General features: G+C 41.2%; 1 protein-coding gene across 1 annotated transcript; it reads right to left on the bottom strand.

Annotated features, from left to right (window-relative positions):
- Positions 1–719: 719 nt before the first annotated feature.
- On the bottom strand, positions 720–15,410 carry LOC114447243 (serine/arginine repetitive matrix protein 2). The gene is made up of 8 exons (XM_028423401.1): positions 15,071–15,410; positions 8,535–8,680; positions 7,872–8,463; positions 5,302–5,839; positions 4,704–4,765; positions 3,778–3,874; positions 3,551–3,669; positions 720–1,594 (listed from the first exon to the last, which is right to left on the bottom strand). Exons 1-8 carry the CDS (start codon positions 15,272–15,274, stop codon positions 1,025–1,027), a joined length of 2,328 nt encoding a protein of 775 aa, XP_028279202.1. The 5' UTR covers positions 15,275–15,410; the 3' UTR covers positions 720–1,024.
- Between the last annotated feature and the right edge of the window lie 1,975 nt (positions 15,411–17,385).

Here is a 17,385-nt window from a genome sequence, read left to right as displayed (position 1 = left end):
GATGACATGCTCATCAGGTCTGTTCTTGGCTCATTAAATCTGATAAACATTGTGGCGCTTTAGAAAGATTTACTTTCACTATACCAATGTTGAGTGCAATTATTCATTTTATTAAAGATGAAAATTAAGATGTATATTCATTTGTTTATTAAAGTTCATGCAACACAAGAATCTTATAAAATGTTAGCAAAGCAAATGTGAAAGCTGCACTTTTATTCTTTTAGTCTGGGATTTTCTACACAGAACAAGAACACTTATCTTGTTTGCGATATTATACTTATACCTCTAGCTAAACTGAATGTGTTTTTACACTCTAAATTTCCTCTAGGTGCTTTAGTGCAGGTTCATTGTCAGTGGTAGAAAAAGCTCCCCGTTCGACAGGAATAAACCTTGAACATTGAGCAGTGAGCAGGAGAGAATTCAGGAACAGTCTTGTTCTTTTTTGTATGAATTTTCTGAACATTTCTTGGCCAGCTTTTACAAATGTATAAAAAAATAACAATCAATATATCATTTACTGCTAAAAGATTTGCAAAATTTTATATTTGAGAATTATCTTTAATTATTTATTTAAAGATAAAAGGTGATAATGTCTAAAACTCTGACAAATTAAATTAGCCATGTGCAGGCTAATTTAATGTTGAAATATGCAAGTGATGCTTTTCTGCGAGTGAACTGGAAATGACCGGTGAAGATGAACTTGTTAATAAACAAAAGCTAGCTGCTTATTTTTTCAAATCATTTTATTAAAATACTGAATCAGGATGCAAGGGCACACATCAGCATATACACAGTCATGTAGAAATGTGTGTACGTACTTGACAAAAAACGCACACACTGACATTTTGGGAAACAAACCTGTGTGTCTAATAACACTATAAGTTCCCAAGTTAGCTTAGCCTTGGTGCACACGGCTCAGGAGAAGGAAATGATGAAGAAACTGTTAACACAACGATGATGGCAACTAGAAAAGAATGTAACAACCTGTTTACTGGGACGGCAGAGATGGAACTGGTGTATACTTTTAAGACTTGTGCTCTTTCTCCTTCCCTTTCTTCTTCTTCTTCTCCTTCTTCTTTTTCTTTTTCGCATGTTTTGATTTGGCTGAATTCCCTTTGTAATCATCACTGCTGTCACTGCTCGTAGCTTGTTCTCTGCTGCCCTTGGATGACCTGTCCTTTCCGTCTACATCTCCCACTTTGATTTTGCTGTGGTTCCCAGCTGCCTGCTCCTTCTTCACCTCCTCCTTGATCTTGACGTTTAGAGAAGGTGAAAGAGGAGGAGGTGTCCCTCCACGGGACACTGTGATAAGCATTCTCTCTCTTGTCATTTCATCTTTTAGGGAGAGGTTTTCCTGATACAGCAACCTTTGGCCCTTCTGCTCGCTGTCGAGTTGTTTGCTTCTGTTGTCTCTGTCGTCCCTCCAGTTTCTCTGGTAGGTTCTGCTGTCCCTGTGCTCTCCTGAATCTCTGTGGTAACCATAATCCTTGTGATCTCTCCTGTCTGTGGGGTGTGGGTGTTGCTTACTGGTGATACTGTGATGATTTGAGTTTCCTTTGTTGTCTTTAGCATGTCTGTCCTCTGACACTTTATGCTAAAGACACATGAAAAAAACAATGTAAGAACAAAACAGAGGATCTGTTTTTCATCTGGTCTTCAATAAAGCTAAAATAACAAGAACGACCTAAGAGAGGGAGAAAAGTCAATACATAAAAGAGTAAATCAACAAGGAACCCGTACATGATGTACAATTCTACCCAAAAACATGTGACCCCTGTATGTTTTACACTCATTAGACACTGTATTAGGTCTACCTGTTCAACTGCTCCCTAATGAAAATCTTGTCAGCCAATCACGGGGCAGCAGCTCTGTGCATTTACAGTAGTGCTCCAAAGTTTGCGAACCTTGTAGATTTTTCTATCTTTCTGCATAAATATGACTTAAAACATCAGCATCAGGGAATTAGTCTTGTCCCTGACATGCTGACATGCTTGGAAAGCTCTTTAGTCTTTGCCATGATGAAGAGTTTGGAATCTGGATTGAGCGATAGCTTCTGTTGAGAGGTGTCTTTTATACAGGTAACAAGCTGAGAGGGCTCCCAATGTCAGCTCCTTACCTGTATAAACACACCTGGTAGCAGAAATCCTGCTGATTGATGGAGGATCAAATACTTATTTCGCCGTTGTCAAGCCAAGCCTCATTGAAAACACACTTCCCCATGTTTTTTTAGGACAAGCAGGTGAAGTGACTCAACATGCAGGCATCTCAAACATGGCGGCAAACTGACCAGCAGTTATCGCGGGATTTGTAGTGCCACGTTCCAACAACGGTAGCGATCCAAGCCCCTCAGAAAGAGAGACAATGCAAAAGCAGCTTCTGATTGCAGCGTTTTACTCACTTTATTGAAAAAAATATAAAAATTTGACCAGATAAATTTAAGACCTTTGGGGGAAAATCCGGTCGTTTTAAGACTTTTTTGGTCCTTAAATTTAAAGTTTTAAATTTTAGACATTTTTAGACTTTTAAAAACCCTGCAGGAACCCTGGTCAGAGGTCAGAGGAAAATGCTCAGACTGGTTGGAGGTAGATAGAACAAGAACTCAAAGAAGTCTGCAAATGAGCACCTCTGAACGCACAACAACCTTGAAGCAGATGCACTACAGTTCTGACTACTGATTTGGGGCCAACAGTCTGTAAGACTCCAGTCTAAAGGGAAAGCCCATATTTCAGGTTGGAAATGGAAACACACCTGCTCTCAAACTTTCTGAATATTTTTATATTTTTGGATATGCTAAAAGAGAAACCAGTAAACCAGCTAACAAGCACCTTCCTGATCAGAACAGCCCTGCTGTGATATTAATACCGTATTTTCCAGACTATATGTTGCACTTTTTTTCATCCTTTGGCTGGGTATGCAACTTATATATGAAAAATTATACAAGTAGTTAGCCTTGTGTCCTGGCGTCCCATTACAAATATAATGGTTGCTTTTCAGTCCCTCTCCTGACGGTTCTCTTCCACCTCCAGCTTGTCCACACTTTGCATTCCAAGCATAGGTGACGCGCACGTTCATGGAACGTGTACTTGCAAATGAGCTGATAGGCTGACAGGTCGCTAATTCCAGACAGCTATATGAGCGCACAGCAGTCTGCCTTTGACTCATTTACAGGATGTTTATAGGAATTTCTGTGCGGTGAAGCTGATCATTTCTCTACGTGAGAACTTGTTGAAATTAAGAGGAATTAAGAAGAATTAAGAGGAACAGGCAACGTTACGCTAAAAACAGTGATTTAACACTTGCCCGCTGGTGCGACTAATAGTCCGGTGCAACTTATCTATGGTTTTTTTTTCTTCTTCATTACACATTTTTTGGCTGCTGTGACGTATACTCCGGTGCAACCTATAGTCCGGAAAATACAGTAGTCATTTAAACAGGTGAATATTTTCTTTTCAGAAATTAAAAGAGTCAAATTGAACAGGGAGGACGACGAGAAGGAGAAGGATTAAAATACCAAAAAAGCTTTAACTTTACTAAGACTACTACTACTTACTGTGCTGGAGTTACTATGCTGGTGGCTGGCTCCATGTTTTTCAGCAGAACTTATATCGCCAATGAACTCCTCACATTTCTGACAGTAAAAGCCAATCACTGGAATTAGAAAATTAATTCCTGCAAATGGATAAGAACAATAATGATCCACACATGGTTTTAGTCACACATATTTCAGAGCATGGGATACAACAAGAAGGTCAACGATGAACAAGGAAACATGCTTACCATCCTGATTTAACAATTCTTCCAGTTCTTTCCCCAAGGACTCCATTTGACTGACTTTAGCTAGTCTCTCTTTTCTCCTGTCTTCAATGCTACCTGCCTACAAAACACAAGTTACAATTTCAGTTGATTTAATGTTTTGAGCAGGTCTCTTTACAGGTCTCAATACCCATGCTGACCTGCAGTCCGGCCCCTGAACAATTCCTAGGCCTACGTTGTCGGGGGGCACAAACATGACCCACTGAGCAGTTTCCCCCTCACCCTCTGACCTCTCCTCTACTCTCCTTAGTCTGGCTCATACTGGTAATATCGTCTCATAATCTGTGTTAACTGTCTTCCTCGTAGTTTTGTGCCTCGCTCTCTCTCTCTCTCTCTCTCTCTCTCTCTCTCTCTCTCTTTGCAGGTCTCAAGACCTGCAAACTTACCTGTAGTCCGGCCCCTGATCTCTCCTGTGCTCATCGACTTCACTAGCCCCTGCTGCTCATCTTTGCTTTGATTACTATCAAATTACTATCACTACTTATGGACTGACGATATATATATAGATATCCATTATAATATAATCACTGTTTCATCTTGCTGTCATGTTTGCTCTGTACTGTATCATGTTTGTATCATGTTTGCTCCTCTCTCTCGCTCTCTCTCTCCTTCATCCTCTCTGTCCTGTCTCCCTCTTCTCCTCCTCTACCCGGCCGACTAGCAGCAGGACTGGTTCCTCCTTAAGCTGACGGGTCCTGCTCATGGTTTCTTCCTCTTAAAGGGAGTTTTTCCTTGCCACAGTGCTCTTAGGGGGGTTCGGGTTCTGGGTCTCACGCTCTGAGTTTCTGTGAAGCGCTTTGAGACAATTTCTGATTGTAAAATGCGCTATATAAATAAAACTGAATTGAATTGAATTGAGCTTCACTCTGACAAGGCCTGAAGTTCTTTACCTTCTGTTTATCAGATGATGTCTGAGGGGTGTCATCACTTTGTGTCCGTTTCTCCTTTGTAGCTTCAGAAAAACATTTACAACAAAACAAAGGATGAATGAGCATGACTGCAATTGACCTACAATTGTCATAAAATCAACATGAGAGAAATAAATCTCAAATCAACTTGGCACATCAGCACTGCAGATATTGCATATATATCCTGGTACTTTTCTGCCTTAAGTGGGTCTGGCTAAACCAAAGTAGTGAAAACAAGGGGGGTGTTACCTGTGAAACGGGTGCACCGAAAACACCCCCATTAGCACTTCGTACATTCCTCCTGATATAACTACACGCTACAAAAAGTCGACCAATCAGAACTTTGGTCGACCCAGAATGTCATTAAGTAATTGTTATTCTTTTATTTTTATTTTTTTGTAAATTGTAGAATATATTGTATCCAATGCACAGCCCCAGACATGTATGTTCAAATCTATCATAATTTAAACCTACATACTAAAAGTGATCACAGTGTGAGGGCATGATTAGTAAAGCAAAACAACATTTTATATACAAAATGTTATAAACTCTGATGAGTGATTCCACAGAAGATGCTCACCTTTGATCAGAGACTGCAGAGACTCCAGAGCTTGCCGTACACTGGGGTTACTTAGTGCTGGCAACGCCAAGTTGACCGCTGCTGTATGTGAAGTGATAGGAGCAGACGGCAGCTCCTTCACCTTTGCCATGATCTCACTGATGTCTGTCAACGTGCCCAGATTTTTTGATAGGCTCTTTACTTTCTCAAAGTCGATTCTGTCCAGAACAGGGTTTGAGGAACCCTTCTGAGGGGGATCAAACAGATCCCCTAAACTCCTGAACATAGACTTGTTCTGCTGATACCGCTGAGTGCCTGCAGTGGAACGATCCATATCAGGTAGTTTGGTTTGTCCTCCGATCTGAGAAGACTCATTCCCGTACAAGAATGACTCTTCATCTTCAAGCTCATCAGCTTTCTGGACTGGGGAGTCATGTTGACCATTACCTTGGAGCCAAGAGAAGTCGCTGCCTACTCTTTCATGAGGCAGCAACATGCTGTCATTTTCTGGTGACTGTGAACTCTCATGTCTGTCCACTTTTTTACTTTCATCTGAAGCCTGTGCAGAAAAAAACACAACAATTAGATTGACTGATGCCTACTAACAACATGTTCAGGAGGACTTATTAACCTTAAACATGTTAAATACGTATCAGCATTCATTCGTCATTTGCTTAAAACATTCCGGAAAACAGTAAACAAATGTTCTGCTACAGTCCCTGTGTGTGTCCAATATGACAACTTTAGTGAAAAATCATGTGAGAACTATATCCCAACAATCTATCACTATGCTTCAAGCAAGAAGGAAAGAGTCACTGACTTAAAGTATTTCTACAGCACCTTGAAGATACAGACTACATAAGGCAATTAACAGCTTGCAGTCATGTTTTGTACAGTTTGTACCCCCACCCCCCTCATGCAATTCTTTGTTTCTTGTGTCCAAAAACCCAAGACCTACATGTCAGATTCTACAGGCCTCACTTAGCATGCTCAGTGTTAATGTGACAGACTGAACAAGTACAGTTTGTTTGAAGGGTTACCAGGAGAAAGACTCTTCTGTCTAAAAAGCACATGGAAGCAGGACTGAGGTTCACTAAACTGCATCTGAACAAAGAACAACACTTGTGGAACAAAGTCCAATGAAACTAAAGAGCAAAAACAAATATATCGTATCACAATATAACATATATATCAGGAGTTTCTGAGAAACTCAGAAGGATTTTCAATGCACATCAGATCCTAGTACACTTTAAGCCCAGCTCTACACTGAGACAAAAACTGGTCCACCCCAAGGACAAAACTCCCAGGGACAGACAGAGCAATGTAATCTATGCAGTTCAGTGCAGTGAGGAATGCTCTGATCTCTACATTGGTGAAACCAAACAACCACTACACAGAAGGATGGCTCAGCACAGGAGAGCCACCTCCTCAGGACAAGACTCAGCAGTTCACCTTCACTTTAAAGAGTCATTCCTTTTCCATTTCCATTTCCTCTAGACAGGGAGGACAGATGGTCTTAAAGAGGAGTCAAAGAAGCCATCTATGTGAAATTGAAAAAACCCTCTCTAAACAGAGGGGGAGGGCTGAGGCTCTCACCTATTCACAACTCTGTGCTTTCATCCCTTTCTAGCAGACTTCACTCCCACTCAAACTCTAACGATGGGCCGTCAACTAGTCCTGCACATGACCCAGACACTTTCTGGTCGTTAACTGACCATTAACCAACTAGTGGGATCTTAGTCATGTGAGTTCCTGCAAGATCCACCCACAGAGTTCCTGAACACATAAAACTCAGATTTCCAACCAGAATAGTAGCAGAACTGAAGAAGCCACTTGGGGGAGTGGCGAAACGTCTTCAAAAAACAATCGATTTAAACTCTTGGAAATGTCCTATGGACACATGAGACATGGAGTTGTTTGGTCTTAATGATCACCACCATGTCTGCTGAAAACCAAACACAACACTTCAGCAGAAACACCTCATACACACTGTCAAGCATGGTAGTTGAGGACTGATGGTTTGGACCCGTTTTGCAGACACAGGACCTGGACACCTTGCAGTCACTGAATGGACCATGAACTCCTCTGTATACTAGAGTGTTCTAGAGACAAATGTGAGTCCATCTGTCTGACAGTTAAAGCTTGGTGGAAATTGAGTCATACAACAGAATAATAATCCAGCTAGTCTACATCAAAATGTCAGAGAATTAAGATTTTGGAATAGCCTAGTCAAAGTCCAGACCTCAACCCAACTTAAATACTGGGGTGGGACCTTAAGAGAGCTGTGTGTAATTAATTGTCCAAAACCTAAAATGAACTAAAACAATGTTGTGAAGAAGAATGGAACAAAATTCCTTCACAACTGTGTAAGTGACTGATCATACAGGAAACCATTACGTCAAAGTATTGCTGCTAAAGGTGGATCTAAAAACTACAGAATCATACTTATTATGACACACTATCAGAAGATGTATATGTTTTACATTGATATACAAAACAGAAATAAAAAGGGGGTACTAACTTCTGAACATTTTAGCAATTTACTGTCCTGCTCGATAAAATACTCAGTGCACTGTAACAGTAAGTCGTACCTTTACAGTGAGAATGGCATCTTTGAGAGTGGGCAACCGCTCTTCTAGTTCTTTGCTGTTCATCACCAGCTTCAGTCCTTCTAGGAGACTATTTCCTGCCAGACTGTTACTGCTGCTGTTGTGGTCAGGACTCCTCTTTCTCTTTTTGTCTTTGCCGTGGCTCTTTTCACTGCTGCTGCTTCGTGACCTTCTGACTCGACTCTTGCTCCGCACATGGCTTTTCTTGCTTCGGCTTTGACTCCAACTCCTACTCCTACTGTGCACCCTGCTTTTGCTTCTAGCTCGACTCTTGGCACGACTTTTGCTCCTTCCTCTGCTTCGGCTGCGAACTCGACTTTTGCCCCTTGCACGGCTCTTAGCCCGAGATCTGCCACGGCTTCGGCCACGGTTTCTGTCGCAACTTCTGCTGCGACTGCGACTCCTGCTCTTAGCCAAATGCTTCTGGCCTTCAAGATCTGACCTTACTGCTTCTTTTAGGACATTTGCTGATTTAAATGCCTCAGCCAGGTTGTATGCCATGTTCCCTTTGAGATAATCTGGGAGAGGTTTGTTGGCTGCTATGCATCGCAGGAATTCCTCTCCAGCTCGTTCACTGGAAATTAGCAAACATTTTAGAGTTCCAGCTATGATTTAAAGTTAGAGTTATAACACATACACACATACCTGTTATCTGGTGGCCGGTGATCTACAGTTGTGGTATTCCATCGTGGGACCTGACGGTCTGGTGGTTCTGCAGGTGGGACAATCTGCTGGCTGCCTCCCAATGCACTCACTGTACTACGGTCAATGGAGAAGCTGCTACAGGGGGGCTGAGAGTATTTAGAAATGCATATTATTGTGCTGAACAAGACACAGCTGCATTGGCATATTTCTGCATTTCTGTGGTCAGGTTGTATTATAATACAATGCTTTAAAAGCCGATTTCCACAAAGCTAGTACATATTTTTCATGTTTTTCAAGAATAAGTTACCTTGGTTTTTGTGAGTGGGAAAGCAATGAAGCTAAAAATCTAAGGAGGCTTACCTTGCACACAACAAAGGACCCTTGTGTTGAGTTACCCTTGTGCACTTAAGCAACTATGCCAAGTGACCAACTTAAACTCGTGTGGGAGAGCAAATAAAGTTGACAGTATGTGTTGCCGAGAGAAACTTGTACATACATTTGTGACCAAGTTACTCTTGTGCAAGAAAAAAAGCTGAGCAGTAAGTATACAAACACAAGCAACTGGGTGACAGATGTATGCACCTCAGTAAGTCAACCTTTGTAGACGTGTGTTTCTGAGTTAACCTTTTATACATCTTGTGTAAGAAAAAGGTGTGTTCAGGTGGCCGAACCTATGTCACAGCTATATGTATTGGGGAGCTGGCTATGAATCCAACAAATGAGTTACTCTTGTGAATGTAAGCTTTTGTGTTGCTACCTCCTGCACAAATGTTTTAGCGAGTTGGTGTTTTATGGATGCTTTATCAGCTAGAATGATTCATTACAAGCTTTTATTTAGCCATCAGCTACTAAACTACAGTTTTCTTCCAAATAAGATGAAAAGAAACTTTTGCAAGTTGCAGCCATGCAAGGCTTAATCACAGTCTCTGTGAGGCTTTCTCTCTTGTGAGAGCAGATATTTCTGCTGCAGAGGCTGCACTGCAAGGGGGTGGATGTTGCAGGGCAGCTAACTGTTTCACTAAGGTGAGTCAATAGACTGTACACAAAAGCTATACAAGGCTGGGCCCATATTTGTACTGTCGACTTTCAAAGTCCAACATGCTTCTTCTTCAAGCATAACGGACGTGCTGCCATGTCAAAAAAGCTCTGTCTTTCTTTTCCTGTCACAGTGAAATTCTCCAAGACCTTGGATGATTTCAGAAATGTTTTGGTGCCAGTGGTCCACTGACACATCTGCATCCAGTTTGCAAAAAGTCCTTCACTGTGAGTACCACCATTTAGTAATAACGTGACTGATGTCTTTTCATGCACTCTTAGTGTTCCTGATAAGAATAATAGCAGGTTAAACAGGCCCCTAGCTTGTCCACTATAATGGAAAAAACAAAAGAACAAATGCAGCTAAAGTAAAGTAAAATAAATTCCTAAGACCTTTTACAATTAATTACTATGTGTAGGCAACCTAGAATCAAGGTCTCTAAAATAACATGGGTAATTTCACCTATTTCCCATTATTTTCTATTGGGTTGATTGACTGCAGTTTCTTTGGGATTTAATAAGCACAGTCTATCCAATCGCTTATAAATTATAAATGGTTTGTCAATCAAAGAGACAGCTGTATGACAGGTCCCATTAGTTTGCAAATAACATAAATGTTTTGGTTACATTACACACCTTTGCATCTTACAATAAACTATGGCCATATGTTCAAGGAACAGACAACATATAATATCCATTGTTAGAGAAAATTTCTCAAAGCAAAGGTCAGAATATATATATTTGAATATATATTTGGTCCGAATATATATATTCCTTTGCTAGGATATGTTTATATATATAGCCTATATATATATGGTTGGATTGATGCATGGAACCAAAACGGCAGTACAATACAGTACAATTTAAAAACTTTGACAATATTTTTGTCACATAATATAGAGCTGTAGAATGCCATCAAATTACATAAAAGTAGAGTTGCATTTTAAAATAAGGGGAAAGGAGGGGGTGTATGTTTGTTACATAATGTTATATAATGTTCACCATAATATTTATTTCCATGTATGTTCATCGTAATGCTGGAAATACTATCACTTCAGACAAAGCTTTTGTTTAATTTACCTAACTTCAACAATACTTTGCTACATATCCACCTCTAGATAACATAACTTATGCCAGCTAAAATCTTCAAATCTCATTTCCATTCAGTATGCTTGAAAATAATCTGTAATCCTCTGTTTGGGTCCTCTCCTCCTCATCCTCCTCCATCCAATGCTGGTTATTGAGCCCTGTACTAACTTATGAATGCACTGATGTTCCAGGTCACAGAAACTGTGAATGCAACTTTCTTTGCATGCACAGATACAGCAGAACTAACTACCCCGTTCACACTGGGGAAATAAATCTGGCTAAAGCGGGATCAGCATCCAGATGTTTTTTTTCTGAGTGTGAACACCTTGAATCTGGCTGTATCCAGTTTGATTTCAATCCGGCTAGATCCACCTACGAGAGGTGGATCTAGCCGAATTGGCTCAAATGTGGCTCAGGTATGAACGCAGACGTGGCTAGCGAATCGGGCTAGCGACGTGATACTTCCGGTTAGCGACATGCTACATCCGGTTCACGGGGCGTGACACGGGACAAAATAGGTCTGAACGCATCCAGCTTAAAGGCTGTCTGGACTCAATCCTGACTTTCTCCAGTGTGAACGGGGCCCCAGTGTTCACACTGGAGAAAGTCAGGATTGAGAAAGTCATTCCAGCTAGAGTAGGATTGAGTCCAGACAGCCTTTAAACTGGATGTGTGCTTAGACCTATTTTCAAATCTGGCTAGCACACACTTGTGTCCGCACTCAATCCGGCTTAATCCAGCGTATTTTGCAGTCCTCCAAACCACTAGGTGGCGCCTCGTAATATACAGAGTCCGTTCAGGCCACGGTAGGACCGCGTGTGCGCATGCGTCGTGCGTTTTTTTTTCCCGTGTCGCGCCCATTGACAGTAAAAACTATGGACAGAGCTTCCGTGACGTCACCCGTTTGTTTCTGAAGAGCCGTTTTGAGTCTCAGTGGGAGGTTCCGGGACGTTGATGACCGCCGCCATGTTGGCAGCGTCACGTCGACTAAAACTCCGAATATGGACAAAGAGGGGGAGCACGAGCGGGGTTTAGGGGGGCGGGCGATCGTGGAAGCAGGAAACTCATGCTGTGATACGTCAACTGTCTGTCACTCAAGCGGCAACGCCCATAATTAGGCGTAATTTTAAGTCCGAATACAATTGAAACGAGTGAATTGTAAAAAAATTCACCCCCCCTACGATTGACACTAGAAGAGAACCTATCATCTGAGACCACAGCGATTTTTTGTACCAGGCTGTAAACATGTTCTTTTCTGCTGTGAAATCGGCCATTTTAACATGGGAGTCTATGGGAAATTACTCGCTTTTGGAGCCAACCCCCAGCTGTTGCAGCGTGAATTACAAGTTTTGACACTTCCGCATGGGCTTCCACTTTGAGCCCCGAAGGTTGCCGCTTGGTCGCGCCCCGTGAACCGGAAGTAGCATGTCGCTAGCCGGATTCGCTAGCCACATTTGCGTTCACACCTGAGCCACATTTGAGCCAATCAGGCTAGATCCACCCATGAGAGGTGGATCTAGAAATCAAACTGGATACTGTCGGATTTGAGGTGTTCACACTCAGAAAAAAACATCTGGATAGGCCCGAATCCCGCGTTACTGAAACCTTACGAAAAATTACAACATGACTATAAGACTATTTGATCGTTTTCCGAAGCATATCTATTTATAGAAGCTGCCGGAATGCCGTACTGGACCGCTCTGGTCCGCTTTGACCCCGGTGTATCGCTGTCTTTCTTTTCTTTTCTCTCGTCTTTTCACGTGTGTATCCTGTCTGCAACTTGTATTGTAGTTGCAACCACCTGAAATGCCCAGATTTGATTGGCTGAGAGTTATCACGTGGGATGGATACACTCGTATGCAATTGGTCTGTGCTATTCCTCATGCGCTAAACCACTACCGTAAAGTCAATGAATGCTGCGGCAGTTAAAATAGAAGCGCCCCGTCAGGTTTTAAAGGATAACCTTTGGTCTATAAATTCGGGTCCGTATGGGACGGCTTCTGGGTCCGGACCTGGTCCGCCATTTGGTGACCCCTGTTCTAGACCCAACAAGTTAAACATAATGTGAACAACAAAACTAGTATGATAGCAAACAACCGCACAAACAAAGTTGGGGTAGGGCGTAAAGCACCTTGCCTTTCCCGTAATCCGAAATGAAGACAGCAAACAAGATTGCTTTCACAAATGTTCCATACACATGCCTGTTCAAAGTGTACACAAAGGCAACAAAATGGAGGATAAAGACTTTACAGTAAGTTACAGTAGAACATACAGTGAACAGTACATGATTCAATGTGTACTGTGAATATTAGACTCACACATGTATTCTGTACAACTCTTTGATCAGCATTTCATTATCCTGCAAAAGCTGGTTTTAAACAGTACCAAATGCAGATAACAATTAACTATCAGTGGACTACACAGTCCAGAGAAACTCAAACTAACCTGGAAATATATAAAGACCAGTAAGTCTACTGCGATTTCATACACTGCCTTACACTTAAACAGTAACACAGTTTAAATAAATGTCCGCAATAACTACTTTTGTGGTTTTGGTACATTTCTAAAATTGTTTCAGCATGCACATCATGAATTTTCATTTGGGGAAAACAAACCTCTCTCGAAAATACACAATTCATAAAAAGTTTTTTTAACCAAAGACTGTAGATTGTGCAACAGCTACATACATCCATGACATACAAACACAGTGCAAGCAGTGTTCTTCCTTCAGTGATCAGTCAGCTCTGTCCTCTTTTTCCAACTACAGGAGGATCCTCCTATTTTTGGTACAATGCTGTGTTTAATTCCATTGATTCATTTACATGTCAGCCTGTAAAATATAGGGGAAAAATCAGAGGATATTGGTTAACCATTAAGAAACAATAATAAAATGGTAAATATGAAATCACGCAAAAAGAAGCTGAAATTATTCTTAACATCAGGGTTGCATGGTGTGGTGTTACAACAATATAATGATACATTTACAATGTGAAATTAGTGCAGGACAGCTTTTGTTGGCATTACTGAACACCCTACGACCCTTACTGTCTACTTTAAGAATAAATTACCAATAATTCATCCACCTGCTATATTTAACCACTACAACAAAATTACAATATATTATCTGGAATTATTGAAAATGTTAAACATAATTAGCAGTTAATTTCTGCAGAAAATATTATATTAATAAGTGCATGACTGGGTTGGTTAGCTACGTAAGCTAGCTATTTACATCACTGATCGTTAATGCTGGAGTGTTAAAATTAGGGAATCAGCATCTTACCTCATGGTTGATGGACTCCTTATCCTCTTTGATTTTTCAGCGTGAGCAGAAAACATACATACTGAGCTTTTTGTATGTTTTCTGTTTTTTTGTTGCATTTTTTCTTCTACCAGATTTATATATACTCTGCCTCCATTTGGTCTAGACTAGCTGTCACTGTTGGTGTGGCCGACACGAAGGTCAGGACCGATCAGATGCAGACAGCAAATGAGACGGTACATTTCCAGCAGCCCTGTCCTCTTTGAAACAGAATCTATTCTCCCACATGCACAAACTTCATGCATGTACTTTCTTTGATCTGAAATACACACCAAAATATACAGAATTGCATTTCTGATAAAAAAAAAAAACATACAACATACACTGCTAATGCCTGCAGTTAGACAGTTGTTTTGTATGTTATATAATGCACTCCACGAATATGCACTATAAAGAATTAACACAACTAAATGCTTTTGCAAATTTGCCCATAGTGATGTATAGAAGACACATAAAGGGCATTTACACTGTACTCAAAGTCATATGCAACACAAACTCTGCTGTGCCCTGCCTCCTTCCACTGTTCAACATACTAGATTTACATGACAGTAATAAGAAGAGCTTGCTATATGACTCAGTTGCACTGAAACATAAATCCAAACTCTACAGATCCTAATCAACCAGTCGATTTTTTGCCATTTGTTGGAAGTCAGTCAAGCCTGAACATCTTGTACGAATGGTTTAATTTGCACAATGTTTCAATTGAAACGTGATTAAACATGAAGAAGGAACAAATTTAATACATGGTTATATGACAAAGACATAATAAGCCATGCCTCCCACACATGCTATTAAAGTAACGATGCTGGTTTTCTATAGGATGCTGTTTTACAGTGTAAACACAGAAGTTTCAGGAAGTGCACATTTGAAATTATCCTGGCCTCCAAAACCTCAAAAGAGGGGTAGGGACTAGGACCAGTACCTTACAAGAAAGGGCATAGCAAGATAGGATGCTGAGCACTACTATGTCCTGATACTTAACTACACAAAAAGCTAGCTACATCTGAAGTTTATCCAAGAGTTAGCTAGCACTATGCTAGCTAACTCTCTATCTACCACGTCTGTTCAGCTGCTAGCTTCAGGTACGTACACTGATAAAATGCCCTCTCGGTGTCCTGTTGTCAGCATAGTGGCTGTCCAGTGCCGAGGCGGAAAATGCTCCGCAAGCTCTGGGTGGTAAATGTCCAGAAGGAGGACCCGAACTGGGCCCTCTGAACCTGAATGGAAAGCCGTGAGGTGGTGGAGGTCCGAACGGCGGCGGTGGACGGTGTGGAGGTTTGTCTTGCCGGTACATGTTCAGATGAGCATGCCAACCTCGGTGTCGCCAAGAAAATGATTAATTTTGTGCCTATGTTGCCACACAATTGAGTGTATCTGATTTTCAGTGCATGTCTTACAAACTGCAGCTGCCGCCGGAAGTGATACAATGATGATACAAGAAAACATCCGGAGTCAGCATTTCAAAATAAGAGCCTGGAAGCTGACCGCTTAAACCTTGGCTTAAACCACAACGTAATCACTGCAATGTTTTTATATGTCACAAAATAGGATATCACTTCAACACAAGTGGTCAATTATGTTTACCGTAATCGTACAAAATAGAAAAATACAAAAAGTTCCTCATCTTTAGCCCATCTCTGGTTTTGTGTACTCACTCGGAGGATTAGTGTCATTGTTTCTCCTGTATTTGATGAGTAGATTCTACATCTGCACGGTTTTCCAATGGTTGGATTTGGATTGGCTGCTTTGCCCTCATCCTGTGACCCAACTCATCCCAAACTGTCTCCATTGGGTTTAGGCCAGGTCATCTGATTCAGGTCAAACAGCCCCTGCATTCCCCGGTGGTGTGTTTGTGGTCATTGTCCTGTTGAAAAAACAGCAAAGCACAAACCAGATGGGATTTCATGTTGCTGCCGAATGATTGACAAAGACACACAAATAACACCTACATTCTCTTTATCAATCCGGTAATTAAAAACAAATGCATTGTTTTTGTTTGCTCCTGTGTGTCATAATCTCATCATTCTTAAACAGTTTTTTTCTGTGGTGTTCTTTTCTATTGAGTTTACTTCCCCTACCCTCAGCTTAATTATATATAGATGGTGTCCTTTCTTTCATGTTTCAGAGATGTCATAAAGGAGACCTGGTCTGCTCTGAGATGATCTTACTGGATGGAAACGAGATCTGATAGTCTATGACCCTTTTAAAGTTCAGAATCAGAATCAAGCAAGGCGTCTGGACTTGTAGAGTTTTCTAGAAGACGTTTCGCTGCTCATCCAAGCAGCTTCATCAGTTCTAACTGTTTGGTGGGGAAACATGGTTTATATGTGGTTACAGACCTCAGTGGGTGGGTCTGGGTAAAACTTACAAACAATAGCACTAAATGTTTCCATACTTACCTGTGATGATCTGGCTGACTGGGCCAGGTGTGTCTAACGACTGGCTAACGACTATGAAACTGCCGGAGGGGGACTGATTGACAGCCCTTTGTTCTTGCTGTGAGTATGTGCAAACTTCCTGGAATGGATGGAATCACTGCATTGTATGTGGTAGAAAGATGATGTCTGAGGCCACCACCTCTGTTAAGGGAAGGTTTTTCCAGCTTAACATAGATGCTTCCTTGACTCCTCTTTCAAACCACCTTTCCTCTCTGTCTAAAATGTGAACATTGTTGTCCTCAAAGGAGTGTCCTTTGTCTTTGAGGTGGAGGTGAACAGCTGAGTCTTGTCCTGAGGAGGTGGCTCTCCTGTGCTGAGCCATTCTTCTGTGGAGTGGTTGTTTAGTTTCTCCAATGTACAGATCAGAGCATTCCTCACTGCACTGGACTGCATATATCACATTGCTGTGTTTCTCCCTGGGAATCTTATCCTTCAGGTGAACCAGTCTCTGTCTCAGTGTTGTCATAGGAAAGGTGGTATGAAAGAGGAGTCAAGGAAGCCATCTATGTTAAGCTGGAAACACCTTCCCTTAACAGAGGTGGTGGCCTCAGACATCATCTTTCTACCACATACAATGCAGTGATTCCATCCATTCCCAGGAAGTTTGCACATGCGTATGATGACCTGGATGACTGAGAATCTTCATCAACAGAATCAGAATCAGAAATACTTTATTGATCCCAGGGGGAAATTGCTTTCATTCCAGGTGCTCCATGTATACTCAAAAAAGACAGGTTAGAAATATAAATAAGGTAAAGTAGTAAGCGTAAAATAAAAATAAAACCTAATAAATTCTAAACAATAATAAACATTCAAGTCAAATCAAATCCTGGCAAGTGAAGACTAAAGTCATATATAATACAACTTGTACCGTGTGCAGTAAAATCTTGTCTAAATAAATCCAATATGGATATGATTACAAGACAGTGTGTTCTGATCTCAGAGGGAGGTGTTGTACAGTTTGAAG

This window comes from Parambassis ranga, chromosome 15, assembly GCF_900634625.1.
Source record: "Parambassis ranga chromosome 15, fParRan2.1, whole genome shotgun sequence".
NCBI classification, from domain to species: domain Eukaryota; kingdom Metazoa; phylum Chordata; class Actinopteri; family Ambassidae; genus Parambassis; species Parambassis ranga.
The sequence above is the reverse complement of the archived record's forward strand: the minus strand, read 5'-3'. Positions and strand labels throughout refer to the sequence as shown.

Bases quoted from the DNA above. Each gene is read 5' to 3' on its own strand.
- LOC114447243 (XM_028423401.1), bottom strand. From the start codon at position 15,274: ATGTACCGGCAAGACAAACCTCCACACCGTCCACCGCCGCCGTTCGGA. The intron at 8,464-8,534 runs GTATGTGTGTAT...GCTAATTTCCAG, and splicing joins CACCGGCCACCAGATAACAG to TGAACGAGCTGGAGAGGAAT. The intron at 4,766-5,301 runs GTGAGCATCTTC...GTTTTTCTGAAG, and splicing joins TCTGCAGTCTCTGATCAAAG to CTACAAAGGAGAAACGGACA.